Source organism: Molothrus ater, chromosome 2 (assembly GCF_012460135.2).
Source record: "Molothrus ater isolate BHLD 08-10-18 breed brown headed cowbird chromosome 2, BPBGC_Mater_1.1, whole genome shotgun sequence".
Classification (NCBI taxonomy): domain Eukaryota; kingdom Metazoa; phylum Chordata; class Aves; order Passeriformes; family Icteridae; genus Molothrus; species Molothrus ater.
The window spans coordinates 76,604,945-76,621,266 of NC_050479.2; the positions used below are offsets into that span (position 1 = coordinate 76,604,945).

Below are 16,322 nucleotides of genomic sequence, written 5' to 3' on the forward strand. Positions count from 1 at the left end.
ATTGGTTTTTTGGGGATTTTTTCCCCACATTAGTAGCTGTCTTATTGAGTGGGTTCTGCCACAAAGCCAGCATTTTCCACAAAATGCCAGCAATTAGCTGGTGACAGCTTCTTGGTGAGAACTAACCTGGGCTGAATTGCAACCTGCTACATGCAGGCTGGCCAGCCAGTCCTTTTAAAATGTCCTCTCATTTCCCTGACAAAGAAATTAAAACCTAGAAGAAATGAATGCCCCACTTTCCAAATCTTTTGCCGAAAAGACGTTGTGATACTTGGTATAAAGGATGCTTTGACGTCCTGTAATGGCACATAAAGAACTTTACAATGCTTTGGTTTTCTTGCTACTGGAAAACGGATCTTGCGTCAGGAGGGGTTTTGGAACAGAGCTTAATCACGAAAAACTACACTGAACGTCTGAAGGGGACAGTGAAAAACAGACGAAAGGGAGCCGTCGCTGCAAATAAGTAAAGCTTGTCTTTCTGCTCTCCAAAGCAGCGACCTACCCAGAGGCTGTGCCCTCTGCTCAGTGCAGAGCCGCACTTCATGGGATGGTGAAGCGAGAGGACGAAGCAGCGGCACAAGAGGTGGGGGGAAAGGAATGAGAAGACAGGGAGATGGTCAGGAGAAGCCAAAAAACGCTGACCTAAGGCACAGGGCGCCGGATACGATGGGAAAGGGATGCGGGCACGGCGAGCGATGGGAGGGGGACAGGCGGAGCGGAGGAGGAGCCGATGGAAGGGCCGCTGGAGGAGCAGCGGTTCCCAGAGGCGGCAGCCCGCGCCCCGCAGCGCAGACCCTCGTTAAGGGACGGGGCTGGAGGCGAGGAGGGGCGGGGAGGGAGGGACGGGCGAGGGGCGTGGAGCCCGTGGCCAGCCCGCCCGGGCGGTGGGAAACACTCGGGGGACGAGCGGAGCGCGGAGTCAGCCTGTCCGCCGCCGCCGGAGCCTGGCAGGCACCCTCCTTTCCTGAACGGCTCCCGCACACGCTCCCATCGTTTCCCCTCTCCAGGCTGCACCGCCCCCGGCTCCGAGTCACCCCCGTCCCGGCGGCAGGGGCCGGGGCAGAGCCGTCCCCCCGAGGGCAGCGCCATGTGAGCAGGAGCCGCGCCACCGCCGCTGCGGGCACGTCCAGGATGTAAGGAGCAGCCCGGCTGCTCGCACCCCGCCGCTGCCCGGCTGCCCGCGCTCTGTCTCTGCCGGAGACTCGCCGGCGTCCATCGCTGCCCCGGGACAGCATGACCGAGGTGAAAGCCAAGGAGCCCAGAGCGCCTCCGCCTGCCACAGACGGGGCGGTCCTGCTGCAGGGTCAGCCTGGCTGTGATCCCTTCCGCGAGGAAGCGGAGTCCGTCGACATCTCCCTGGACGGACTGCTTTACCCCAAGAGCAGCGACGAGGAGGAGGACGAAGAGGAGGAGGAGGAAGGGGAGGAGGAGGAGGAAGAGGCGCAGCAGCAACAGCACCATCTGGGGCGGGAAGACGGCCGGGACTCCCCCTGCTACCAGCCAGGGAGCGGCTCCCTCTCGGTCAAGGACTCCCTGGACACCGTGCTGGACACCTTCCTGGCTCCTGCGGCTCATGCCAGCTCCACCGTGGCCGCGGCTCCCTGGTCCTTCTTCGAGGCGGAGGAGGCGCCCGACGGCCCGATGAGCAGCGGCGCCTCGCAGAAGGCGGCCGAAGCCGCCCCGGGGGCGCCGGGCCCCTCGCAGCCCCCGCCGCGGCCCGCCGCGCTCTGGCCGCCCGGCGACGCCCTGGTCCCCGCCGCTAAACCGCGGCCGGCGGGGCCGGGCTCCGGCGCGGAGTGTCCCACCACGGCGTCCAAGGGCGATGTCCCCGGTGTCGGGGCGCTGCCCGGCGGGTCCCGGGCGGGGGACCCGGGGCAGGAATACCTGCACGTGCCGCTGCTGCCGCTCAACTCGGCCTTCCTGGCCTCGCGCACGCGGCAGCTGCTGGACGGGGCGGAGTACGAGGGCGGCGCGGTGCCGCGCTGCTCGCCCCCCGCCCCGGAGCTGCCGGCCTACGGCTTCCCGCCGCCCGACGCCAAGGACGGGCCCTTCGCCTACGGCGACATCCAGCCCGTCATGAAGATCAAGGAGGAGGGACTCGGCCTCGCCGCCCGCTATCCGGGCGGCAGGGCCACCCCCGCGGCGGGCTGCCACGACTACCCGCAGGCTCCGCGGGCCGGGCAGGAGCCCTCGCTGGAGTGCGTCCTCTACAAGGCGGAGCCCACCCTGTTGGCCGGCGCCTACGGGCCGGCGGCGCCGCCCGACAGCCTGCCCTCCACCTCGGCCGCGCCGCCGGGGCTCTACCCGGCCCTGGGGCTGAACGGGCACCAGCCGCTGGGCTTCCCGGCCGCCGTGCTCAAGGAGGGCCTGCCCCAGCTCTGCCCGCCCTACCTCGGCTACGCGCGGTAAGGCGGCGGCGGCGGGGCGCTCGCTGAGGGACGGGACCGGGGGGGGTCGCGCTGCGCGGCGGGAGAGCTCCGCGCCTCCTCCTCATCCTCATCCTCCTCTTCCTCCTTCTCCGCAGGGGCGGGCGGGCGGGCGGGCGTGCCGCGCGGTGGGCGCCTCGGGGAGATGTTAAGGGGATGCTGAAGGAAGGATAAAGTTTCTCTCGGCGAGGGCCGTTTTGGGCTCTCGGTAGTGGCCGCAGCCCCGTTCGCATTCCCCGCGCTGCCTGAGCACGCCGCGGTGCCCCGGCTCCGCAGCTGGCGCCTCAAGGCTTTGGGCACGGTGACGCCCCAGGGATGTTGGTTTGTTATCGCAGCGGGACTTCAGGGCCGCCCCATGTCCGAGTCAGTGCCCGGCCCCGGGACACAGCGTGCAGGTTTTCTAGCATGTCCTCACTTTCAGCGATACCGTATTCATCAATACCTAAATATTTTCCAAAATACTTCCCAATTTGAAAAAGAACCAAAAAAAAAAAAAAAACAACCCAAAGAAACCAAAAAGCTAAAAACAAAAACAACACCACAACCAAAAAACCAACCCAAATAATCCAACACCACAAAAAGCATTTGATTTCACACGAAAAAGAAAAACTGAAATACTTGTATATTGATTTGCTTGAATGAAATGGTGTACTATCCTGCTGAGATCTGTATTACCTACAAATAGATGCAACAAAAGGTGCATGCAATGTTGCAGGTATGGGTATCCTTTTTTTTTAGTAAATGCAGTGGTTACCTAGATTAGTCTGCCTTGGAGACAAATTGAAATATCATTGATATCCCCATCAGACTTAGTTACTGCTGAGAATACTGCAGCTGAATGGGGGGTGAAAAACTGATTATTAAAGATTTTTTTAGTTGAAATGAAATTTTATGTTTCCCATGTGAAAGAAACCTTTGAATTTCAATTGACATATATGTGATTCTGTCTCTGTACAGGAAAAAAAAATCATCAGTATGACTCCACTCACAAGAGTTGTTGATCTGAGGAAGATGAACATTTTAACAGAGTGTCCTAGATGGTACCTTTTTTGCTAAATGGTTTAAAATACAACTTTCTGCTTTTTTTTGCAATGCTTTCCTGTATTACCATAGTAGAGACAAACCATTAAGCAGAAAGGCAATCATACTTTATTTTTTTCGTGTCCTTCTGTATCTTGACTACAAATTTTAAAAAGAAGTTTTTAATATAAAACTCCTTAATACAGGTAAGTAGTTAACTGCACAAAGCTAGATCTTTCATTTCTTTTAATTCTTTTTCTTCTCAAGGCCAGATACGGAAACCAGCCAATGTTCTCAGTTCAGTTTCGAATCACTACCCCAGAAGATTTGTCTCATCTGCGGTGATGAGGCTTCAGGTTGCCACTATGGAGTACTTACCTGTGGAAGTTGTAAAGTCTTCTTTAAAAGGGCAATGGAAGGTACTATAAGATGCCATTGTTCCTAATTATCTGAAATATGTCTTCTAGACACTAGGGCATACTGTTTATTTATTGCTCATTTTTATAAATATTGTCACTGCAGTGAATTTTTTTGCTGTTTTATCAACAGTGGATATTGGCAAAGTTCTTCCTTAATTGGTTTTTTTCTAGTATTATTTGCTTTACTTTCTTTTTTGCTATTTATTATTTACTGTTTATCAGTTAATCTTTCCAGGTAGGCAGAGTTCAATAAAAATTTTGTGCATTATACAACTTGTTTTAAAAAGTATAAATGGTGTTCCAAGGAAAATATTCTGGGTATGAACTCATGATAGGCAAATAAGAATTGGTTTTGCCTTTGTTCTCTTTTTGAAAATATGAAATTTTTCTTGCTTTCAAGTTGCAGAGTTTTGGCTTCCTGGAAGTTATGGAAGTATTTAAAATTTCACTGAGCCTTTTCAAGTCATAATAACAATAAATGTGTTTGATTTGTTCCAAATAGTTGTTAAATTGCAAAGTCAAACTGCAAGTTTAATGAAACAGTAGCAATATCTAGGTTTATTTTTTCATTTTGGATTCTTTTATATGCCTGGTCCACTGAGATTTTGAATACGAATACAAGCGCGGACTGTTTTATATGGTTCAACAGATAAAGCAGTAGAACAAATCCTTCTACTTTTTAGGCTTTGTCTCCTGTTTTGATTTTTATCTGATCCTACCAGACTAGGATATTCAAATTTCTGTTCCATGTATTTAACAAAACCATTGTTCTAATGGATAGGATTCCTTAAAATAAAAACTCTGCATCCTGTATTTTGTCGTTGTGATACGTAGTTTTTTCTGCTTTAGAGAGTTTGTCTCTCTCCAAATGAAAAAGGGAATTTTGGAAAGGTAAAAGCTTAGCATAATAATATAATTAGATTTTTTGTTTCACTGTGCTGTTACTTTCTACTTTAAGCATATGCTCATGTTCTTCCTTAACATTAAATATTCTTCCTTAACATTAAATATTTGCAAAGTGGTCTTGGTGGTCTCAGTGAACTTTTGAGGCCATGCCACATTTCTCCAATGCATTCAATGGGTTTCATGAGAAAATTACTAGAAATATTTGTGTTAGGCTGCAAAGCTCTTAAGTCACTTACAGGAATACATTTAAGTTTCACTGCATCTGCTAGTAGGTCTCCTGGTTTGCCTTTCCATTTTTGCTATGTTTTTCTAAATCAGCCAAATATTTTGTTTAAAAGTCAGGGAGCTGAAGTTTTAATACTAAGTGTAGTGTCATTTATGAGTACTGTATTTTAAAATAAATTTTATTTTTGCTTTTTACTTATAATGTAATAATTTCTTTGAATTTTATTCTGTCAATTTTAGATTTCATCTCTTTTCTAATTTAGTACCCAGTTCTGTTTGCAGTAGATGCACCTGCTCAAAAACATAATATGTTACATGATTGTTCAGCAGAATTATTTTAACAAAAAATGTTAAGAAGGAAGAACTTGATACAAGGAACATCTTAAAGTTGTTTTCACAGACTGTTCAAAGTCTATATTGGCAGAGTCTTACCAGGTTAAGAATATAGAGTTATTTAGAGACAAATGAGAGGTCAATGCAGTTACACAAACAAAAGTCTTAGGTTTTACGTAGCAGCTTCATCATTTTAATTTTTAAATGAATCCACAGACTGAGAGTCTGTTGAGGAAGTGTGTTTGGGTTTTCTAGTAAGGATTTTCCAAGAATGTTCAAGGATGTGCATCAGAAACCTGACTGTAATCAGAAAAGATGCAGGTTATTGAGTTTGATGGGAAGCAATGTCAGACAATGAGCAGTGTAGGCATTGGCAAAATGAACAAATACAGTTGTACCTGTTTTTGTGTAGAAAGTGCAAGACTACAGGGGGCTCCTTAGAGATAGACTGATTGCAGCATACTATATAATTATCAGCACTAAACCAATCCTATTTATTGACAGTTAGTTGATTTTCTGTGGACTTTAAATACTTTAAAAAAATTTAATATCAGAAATAATGGTGGAAAATTGCTCCTCTGTAAAAAGACATAAAGTATTTGTATTTTAAATGCAATAGAAAATAGTGTTTAAAATTCTCACTGGCAATCATATAAATTTGAAACATAGTTCTTCCATGAAATGTCCCCTGCCCATAATTTCTCTGAGCATAAATGCATTACTTATTTTTTTTAAATTTTTAGTACTACTACAGACGTGGAATTTTTAATAATTCATTCAAATAAAATGTTAAATTTTGTGAGTAAAAATCCTGGTCAAAACTCTACTTTTCATGTCATTTCCATATAGTACTGATCTTTATGAGAAATTAAAACATGATTGGAAATAGCTGGCTTTTGCTATTTCATGGTTTTTCTCTATCTTGAGAGGTTTTTTTGTATGTTATGAGGTTTTGTGCGTAGGTAAAAAAGTACTTAATATAGTAGCTTTACATTTCTTGGAGAAGAAATGGAAAAAGCATATTTTCTATTTTAATTATTTATGTAATCTGATATGCATTTGCTGTTTCAAATCAAACAGCCTATTTTTTTTGTAGTTTTTTTCACAGAAACTGTTCTATTAATACACCATTTATTTTACCTTCCCTGGTGTGAGGACAATACTTTATTGGTTAAATACATCCATTTGAATAAAATGAACTGCTCTGTTATCCAGAAAATTCATTTTTTTCCATATCTAGTTTTTTTAAAATAAAACCAGATTATTTAAATTATTATGACTTATCAATGATTTAAAACTATTTACTAATTATGATTTAGTAACACATTTGAATGTAACTAATACATACACATACAACTTAATGAGGGGTCAGAGTTATGTGAGAATCACGAAGATTACTTAGAATGTTTCTTGGCACTGAATTCTAGACTATATATGCATTGTAGATACTTTCTGTCTTTTGGGTTCCTGGTTCCCCATATATGGCTGTATATATGAAAAAAAGGCTGGAGTTTATGTAATAAATATATAGTTCTCAAGGCAAAATCTTGAAGCAGGTTAAACAAAAATGCAAGTCCTTTCTTTGGGAACCTGTAGCATAGCAGATATGTAAAAAAGTTAGTACTGCAAGTGAGGAGGAGAAAGGAGACAAAGATACTGGGTTGGTTTTACTTAGGAAACATTTATCTGCATTTAGAGGTTGTACATTTTCTGCTGGACTCCTACAAATAACTAAAAATCTGTAGATTCACTTAATGTACAAAGAAATGAGAAGGCTTTTAAAAAATACTTTAAAGATCTCCTTTGAGTATAATGAAACCAAAGAAAGTTACAGCTATTCATACTCAGTAAAGAAATTTGAAGAGCCAAAATTGAATTAATTGTGCTGATGGGGTAGTGCTGTTCCTGTCAGTGAGATGAATGTGATGAGGATTTTGGAGATAAAAAAAATAAATCAGAAATAATATTCAAAATGCTTTCAAATATGTAGAATTACTATATTTGTAAAATAATTTGCTCTTGATGACCAGCTGTTATTTAACTGCTACCAATATATCTCATTCATGGTAATAAAAAGTAGAGGAGAATATTTCTAACAGGCATTAGGAGAATGAAGATTAAGAGACAAACTTTTACTTTTCGATGACTAAATTGCCAAAGAGTCATTTGTGATGTCTTATAAAGATTCCATAATGTGAAATGATGCAGGGCAGCTATGATCAAAATGCTTGTGGACCATCACAATGAGATGTTTTTCCCTTGAGAGGAGCCCAGTGTTCAAAATTTTGGGATTCTGGAACTGTTGCTAACACAGAGTTTCTTGGTAGCCTGCATTATTGCCTTCTTGTTGAAAGTGTCTCTTTTGCAGTAGTTTTACTAATGAGAATTTTGAATTACCTAAATCCTGCAAAAAAATTCAAGTGCTGTTTTTCCTATAACAAAGCCTCTTCTTACTTTTCTTCTCTATTTATATTTGCACTTTGCTTATATTGTTGATATCTAAGGAAAAGTAGTTGCTCAAACTCAGAGTCTGAGACCAACATGAATACATGATATTGCAGCATATCTGTCAGAAACTGACTCTTGGTTTGTTTAAATACCTGGGAATGTGTTACAAACTTGATCAAGTGATTGTAAAACATTTGTGTAGTTTTAATATGTGCTTTAAGGTCAGGGTAACTCTGACCTTAAACTCTGTTGCATCAATGGCATCAGAGAACAAGCTCAAGCACATGTAGCAGATAACATTTAACTGACCACGTGTGAACTTTCCTTCTTTCTGAGATCTGAATTTGGTATGCTGGCAGAAAGTAAGATTTCCATGAGAGTTTTCACTGTCTGTATATGGAGAGGTTCTGTGGAGTGTCTGGTGATGAGCTACACCTACACAGTAAGAAGGTTGATCATGACTTCAACCAAACTTTCTGATAAAGTTTATCTGACCTTCTCAGTGTTATGATAAGCAGTTTTGTGATGGCAGTGTGATTCACTATATTCATAGTGCAATACTGTGCATAAGGAAAAGTGTTTGTCTAAACAGTTATGCTTTTCCATAGCTAAAGAATCTAAAATGGTACAGCATGCCAAGTATGAAAAAAATGCCAACCACTAGTAGAAAATCTTCTTTGAAAAGAGAGAAATAATAGTGTAGAGACCCTTTTATCTTTAAACTTGATGAAGCAGGTGTTAAAAGTTCCTTTTTCTCCCAACTCTGAAGGGTTTTCTAATTCTTAATCCAACTTTCCAGTCTGGATCTTGGGATCAGAATTTGGTACAGCATGTACTGTAAACCTGATGGCGATGAAATGTTCATGAATTAGAAAACATGCAAACACACAAAGCAGACAAATGGCAAGTTGAGAGATAAAAATTCTTTTCACTCAATATAATGGATTTGATGTTATTGAAGTTCATTTATTTTGCACATGGACAAAATGTATTAAAATACAGTAAGCCAAGTGTATTTTCAAATCCAAATGTATAAAATTGCTTTATTGAGGACCCTAAAATACAGATGGAGAATGTCACTTTTGTGAGTTCAAAAAATTTGCATCATGAAAACGAAAAGAAAATCTGCATTGATACATAATGATATATCTTATCATACTTCTGACTTCAAAAGAATTTGTTATCCAGCAGTTTGACAAACAGCAATTTGATGAATTGATTTATATGAAGCACGAGGGTGAAGTGAGCTGAGGTGTCATCTGTTCTGGTGCTTTGAGTCTTGAGCTAATGCTGGGCTTCCTACTCCTCTAACTGTGACTTTACCACTGTTTTACTAATAGACATGGCTTAGTACATAATCACCTGCAGAAATGTCAGTACTATAATTTTTAGTTTAACTTTTATGTAGTATTTTAGAAACAGTATCATTTATTAGCTTAAACATCTTTTGAGGTAGATTAGAAGCTAATTCAGGTTGTGTAAGACTCCCTGCTTTAAAGAGCACCAGCAAGTGGCTGCTCAGCCTTGCTAATTCGCTGTTCTAACTTCCCATGTGCACTATGTCAGCAACCATCTTAAGTTCATTTTATGGTGTATGGAGAGAAACAAGAAATTTAGGAAGAAATACACTGACATTTCTAATATGTACTTGTGATGAAAATAGCAGTGCTCTGACAGTAACTGTTTCTCAGCACTGAGTATAAAGGAGTGTCAGGTGACCATGCACACTGTCTGCATTTGGTGATATAAACCCTACCCACATCATCAAGGTAGATAATATAGTTCTGTAGTATATAAAAGAAATATAATAAGCATACAAAATAATAATTTCATGTTGCTTAAGTATTATATATAAGGTATTATAGATATCGTTAGATTATTTTACATATACCAATCATACTTATTTTAAGTACTAGAGTATTTATAAATTGTATAGGTATGTGCTAAAAGTAGATTTGGGATTAATGATGTCCATTGCCTTAAATTGTGCATTTGTTCCACAGTATTCATGAAGTGCAAACTAGCAGAGTTTTGATAGATATCTACATTTTAGAATCTAATTAATCAAATAGAATCAAATTAATCTAAGGTGTTTCAATCAAGAGGCAGCAATATCTGGGTGTTTTGCATATTACATTTTTCTGCTGCTAATATTTCTGGGTTTTTCCACTTTTATTGCTAATATAGTGGATGACCCTGTCCCACTGGTTCAGTTGTAGGACAAGTGAAGGAACATAAGAAAATACACATGAAAAAATGTATCATGGCAATGTGCTATGATAATTCCACTAAAATAAGAATGATATGATGACTGAAATGCAAATATGGAGTCTTATCTTGATAGAAGAATATAACAGGGATCAAAAGGACTGATACTTCAGTGCTCCATACCTCTGAAATAGTTGGTGTGTTTATAAAGTAGGTTTTGTGTTCAAATCCCATGTTTTGTATTTGTAAGAAACAAACCTCCAATTGACAAATATGCTGACACTTCCATTATTTTACATATTTATACCCCTGATGTAGTTAATTATTTAAAAATTATGACCAAGGAACAATTGTGACACAATGTCATAAAAAGAACTGGAAATAATGATTTGTAGATGCTACCATATTCTCCTGAAAGGGTATTAGCTATGGAAAGTTTTTACTGTAGTCAGTAAAAAATTTAGATTCCAAAACTTTACACATTTCAAGGTGTTGCAGTGGTAAACAGCCTAGGCAAACCAATTGTTTCATGTTGAAAATCAATATGAAACAATATACCTAATTTTTCATTATAGTTTCCATGAATTATGAGTTAATCTTGTTTCATTTTTTTTTCTTTTTCTTGTTGGAAATGATGGAACAGACAGGGAAATGTAAAAAAGATTAAAAAACAGGATTGCAGCTTTTGACTCTATAGAAGTGAGCAAAAACAAGATAGCTAAATTTAATTGTTCTGTTTTGTAGATATTATTTAAAAATTTTACTCTGTTTGGAGGTTGCTCTTTGGAGAAGTGATTTTGGAAAGACAAACAATAGTATTGCAGGATTCACAGCAAAAGGCAGGAAGATTTTGAGATCACTATACAAGAGGAGGAAAGAGTCAGTCAATGATGTTATAAACAATTATTTTTATTGCTTTCACTATGAAATATATTATTATGAAGAAAGAAATTCTTCATTATTTCAGTTAGATTCCAGGATGAAACATATTTACAAGTTCTTCTGTTTTCCACTCTTTGACCCCTTTGGTCTACTAAATCCTTAATTCTTTGCTGAGGAGCAGATATACCAATATATCTATACCAATATATCTATATTGGTATATTTATATACCAATATACCATTCTATATTGGTATAAAGAAAGACCTGCATCAATAGCAGGTCTTTCTTTATACCAATATAGGCTACAGAGTGGAAGTTGAAACACCTACTTAAGAACTGGAAGTGAGAATTTTACTTCAGTGGGCCAAGAGGGAAATGAAATCTTTATCAAAAGATTATGGTAAAAGTCCATGATGGATGTGGGTTTTGCTTAAGTAGTTGGAATCAGAAGTCTCGCTTCAGAGACTTTTTCTATTTTCATAGAAAACACACAGAAATAAAATCAATTATAAATTAAAACCCCAACAGCATTATCTGAAGTGTGTGGAATCTTGGAGACTAATAGCATGGGATGGCATACAGGGATGTGGAGACTGTGTAGTGTAGATTCCTAGTTCTTCACAACTTTAAAAAACCCCACATGATGAGAGGTAAATTCAATCTGCATTTGCTGTTTTGCACTTTGACACAGTGCAAATAGAAGAGTGTTATATTTAGATCTGGGCTAAATTCATATAATTTTACTTCCCATTTTACCAAGGACGAGCTAGGCCAGACTGCCTAGCTGTGGAAAACCTGTCTTGTCAGAGCATGTTCAGCATAAGGATTACCCTGTATTTACTCTGACAAGTCAGGTTTTCCACAAGCTAGGGACGAGCCTGGTCTGTTGTCTTAGCTTCCAGAAGTCAGATTTTTACTCAAAAGCTACATCTGCACCATTATCTTTTGTTTAGGTGCACAGGTGAACTTATTTTCCATTCTTTAAATTTTAAACCCATGTTTATTTTCAGCTTCCACAATTCCATTGTGGTTTTTGTTTTGTTTTGGTTTGGTTTTTTACCTATTGATTTAATTGGTACTTTTTCAGAAGTTTATAAGACGTAAAACATACTTTTAGAAAATTATTGAGCAGAACCTTGAGGTGAGCCTTCAGGAAGCAAAGAGGCGATGTTGGGAGACATTTGGCAGTAAAATAATTTAAAAAGAGATGCAATAGATGTCTGCAAGTTTTAGACAGAAATCTAAAACTAAGTAAAATATCACGATGTGTTCTGCTGAGGTTGATGGTTTTATACAAAACCATTGGCAGTTAATAGAAATACAGGGAGGTAAAATCCCATCTGGGAGAGAGAAAAAAAAAGTGAGATAGTACTCTTCTTGCAGCTAAGAGGAACTGAGAATTTGCAAGTGTTTTGCATCTGTGCAGGGTGGCAGCAGTTCAGCACAGATGTATTTACCCAAATAACTGATTGCTCTTTCTGATACTCCAGGTGCAGATAAAGCTTTATTTTTTCCATATTTTGTACATTTACAAAGTCTCTGCAACTCTTGAGTTTACTGGGGTGATTATAAGTGACTTACAGCATGTCAGTGAGCTAAGTTAATAGTGCAGTTTGTAAAGACACTGTATGTGCTACTTTCACCACTGGACTAAAAACCTCCCAGAATAGCAATAGTCATTACAGGACTTAAAATTCTGTTTGCCTGCTTACATTAGAACTTGCAGCTTTGCTAATATTAATGGATTTTGATGGAAGTTTAAGAAAATACTATCCTACAAAAATCAGGAACATTTAAGTGACAGATAAAATCGTCTCTGTGTTTTCTTCATCAAGCTGGTCATGGGGTGAATACATTGAGAGTGACCCTCAATGTGCATTTTCAATAAACAGTGCAAAGTAAACATGCATAGGAAACTTAACATTAGGTGAAGTTTTTGAAGGTGTGGCAATTGCCAGAAAGTCCCCAGGTTCATATTTTTGTGAGAAGTGCTAATAGAAAACTTTTCCTTCAAACTTGTGCACTAGTGACTATAATACTATCTTGGTTTTTTTCTGAGTATTTTGTTTGCTTGTTGGTTTTGTTTTTTGTTTTTTTGGTTATAATGACAGTAGTCATAGACAAGATACTGACTATCAAGCCACCAATTGAATGGTGATTGTATCTTGATGGAGGTTTTGGGTACTTCATTAGTACATGCATTTGGTATAACTGCAGTGCTCAAGTATGGAAGACAATTAGTTCAAATCTAGATGATCCTGAAGACTGAACTGTTGCAAGTACATTTTCAAATACATATTTTATCATTCCTGGAAAACCTTCCAAACCTAGTCATCTAACTAAATATTGTCCAGTAATTTTGAAATTAGGCAAATATCTGGTATGTGTTCATTTCTTACACAATCTCTCCTTTAGATGGCTGCTGTCCCTGAAATATTAATAAAAAAATGTCAAGCAAGTAACAGTTTCTCAGAACCCAGCTTTGCACAATGGTAGAAGTGATTTCAAATGGGAACATTTACTCAGATTTATCTATTGAGATGAAATCCACACAGATCACTGCAATTAAAAACAAAATTCTTTACTGATGAAACTGAAAACTGCCAAACAATTGAAACTTTTATGTTTTCCAAATAAATTGTAGCTGAATCAAAAAGAGTGGAATACACTTTGGGACAGAAGGTGTCAGGGAGAGGTGGGGTAGAGATGTCACACGAAGGTGTAAGTCAGGTAGAGGATATGACTGTGGTTTCTTAAAAGTCCTGAAAACAAGGAAGATGTTAACAGTAAGCATCAAAAGGTGCCTGAGTTTTTGTCACCATAATCCCTTGATAGAATTGGGTTAACAGCATTTTGGCTTTTAAGCAAATTTTACTGTGCCTAAATTCTAGTAACAGATTTAATTTCTGGCCTGGTATACACTGGGCAGAGACACTGTTTAATCCTGTCTAATCTGAAACTTCAGAACATATGAGCATGGAAGTGTACTTTTAAAAACTGCGATTCAATTATGATTTGTTTTGTAAATGTGAAAAATGTTGTTCAGCCTTAGATTTATAATAAGAAGGACAAGGTTTATATGGAGTCAGACCATCTTGTGAAGAATTAACAAATTCCCTAGAAAAGAGGTCCAGAAGAAATCTCTTTTCAGGCGACCAAAGAAAACCTCCAAAACAAGAAAAGGACAAAGAAAACTTTAACTATGCTTAAGCATTCTTTGGTAAATTAGCTGTGCATTAAAGCACTAGAATGCCATGGAGCTGAGATAATACTCATGGATTTTAATTAAACTAATGGAGTTTTAAAATTGTTGTTGCTTATCAAAAGACTCAATGCTTTTTGTAGCTTATAAAGACAAAGAAGTACAAGGAAAAACTGCAAGTAATCCCATGGAAGAATTGTTCCAAGTAAGTGTTTTGCTTACTGGTCTGCTGCCAATAGCAAGATGGATTTTTATTCATTTGTCTGCTTTTGGTAATGTTTCCTGTAAGGAGGAGTCCAGAATTTGAATTAATGAGACAAAGTAAATGAGAATTTCTTCTGATTAAAACATTAGTAAGGTCATTTTTGTTGCCAGGCAATGTGTGTGGAAATGGTTTTTGTTTACCTGTAGTTTTCAAAAAAAAAAAAAGAAATTGTTATGAAAAGGAATTTCAGACAATTGGGTTTCTTTCACTAAAATTAAGAAGTAAGCTGTTTAACTTTTAAAATGGTAGCACAGAAACGAATGCAAAATTAAGCAATAAACTAAGCGAATCTAAACCACAGAGTTACTATCCCCTTCTCTTTGTCCTTTTTGGCTGTGTTGGCTGCACCTGGTCAGCTGGTATTTCAGCAAGTTTATTACAGAACTGCTTGCCCATCAGAAGTCATTTGCTTTGCTTTAAGGGCTTTTTTTTTTTTACACTACCGCAACTTCTTCTTTCTGTTTGCTGTCAGAAGCTCCACATCAATCCAAGCAAAATGTACTTAAGTTCTTTGAAAATAGGATTGATAACTTCACAGAAAAATAAACTTTAAAGAAACAATTGGTCTGTCTTCGTGCTTGATTTACTTAAGAATTACTGTTAGTACAATAATTTAAGCAGTTCATGCTGACTGCTAATTATTTTGGAATTTCATAGATGAGGAGTTATGCCCTTAAACAGACCAAATAAAGCATTATATTCAAATAGTAACATGATTGGTCAAAGGTTAGCATAAAATGAAGGAATTCTTTAATGGTTCAAGTACACAATTTTGAATCTTCAGTTATTTTTGCAACATTTATACACAGAAATAATTTTTTTGTGTTAGAAAACATATTGTTCACACAGTTTTTCTTTTTCCTGCAGGGCAGCACAACTATTTGTGTGCTGGAAGAAATGACTGCATAGTCGATAAAATCCGTAGGAAGAACTGCCCAGCATGTCGCTTGAGGAAGTGTTGTCAGGCTGGTATGGTCCTGGGAGGTGAGCTGTTTTTCAAGTGATTTAAAAAAATAGGCAGTCAAGTACACTACCTTCAGTCTGTTGAGGTTGAACAACAGTACTTTGATACTGTAAAAGAAAAACCACATTCAAATATTATTTTTGGAAGAATTACCTAATGCTTTATACTTTCTTAGAATTTTTCTTTAGTGAATCTGGAAACCCTGACAAAATACTTTTCTGTACTGTATATCCTTACATTCATTTTCTTGAAGGGAAAGGAATTATGTCTTAGGTGTATTTGTTAATAATTTTGGATCAGGTAGTTTGGTATAGGTAAAAAAAATGTAGATTGAAATTGACATTAGAATCAGGAATCAGTACTGTGCTCATCTAATTTGTGTCATACTCTTCATCATTGCTTTGAATACATGTCAACAAAATTGTATCCTTCTGTTCCACCAGAGAACAGGCAGTGGTTGCCCCAATAATGCAGGCTTTGCATATTAGGTGCTGGGAAATCCCATCTTTGTATTAGTTCTTTCTGTAACAGATTTGGGGGGTTTTTTTATGTATCATTAAATGTAATTGAGCACTGTGCCTTTGAAAAACTACAGGGAGAAAATGGTGTATGATTAGGTAGCCACATGGCAAGTTTTGATGTGTTTACAGGCAGGAATGATGCTTATTTTTGCTGGGTTTTTTTCCCCTATTTTGTATCAGCACAAAGCTTGGAAATATGTGGCTAAGGCTATAAGAAAATGGACATATTAAAGTGATAGAAAGAATATGTTCCTAAAGGGAGTTAAAAAAAAGGGGGGGGGGGGGGAAGGACAAAAACCTGCTTTATTTCCAATTTAATCTGTTTTAGCCCATCAAAACCCTCTGTCTGTCTCTCTCCGCTGCTCAACCTACATTCCCTCCACTACATTTAAGTATTGTTTTTTATCCCTGAAGGAAGAGCTGGCACTATATCCTGTACATCATTGCATTATCTTGCTGATCAGCATTCCTTGATAATGTAAAACATGCATATAGTTTTCAG

At 39.3% G+C, this 16,322-nt stretch overlaps 1 protein-coding gene across 1 annotated transcript in view; it reads left to right on the plus strand.

Annotated features, from left to right (window-relative positions):
- Nucleotides 1–1,233: 1,233 nt before the first annotated feature.
- The window catches only part of PGR (progesterone receptor), a 32,949-nt gene continuing 17,860 nt past the window's right edge, over nucleotides 1,234–16,322 (plus strand). The window contains exons 1-3 of the mRNA XM_036394090.2: nucleotides 1,234–2,405; nucleotides 3,714–3,865; nucleotides 15,203–15,319. Of these exons, the coding sequence (XP_036249983.1) occupies nucleotides 1,234–2,405; nucleotides 3,714–3,865; nucleotides 15,203–15,319 (1,441 nt within the window). The remainder of the gene's footprint in view (nucleotides 2,406–3,713; nucleotides 3,866–15,202; nucleotides 15,320–16,322) is intronic.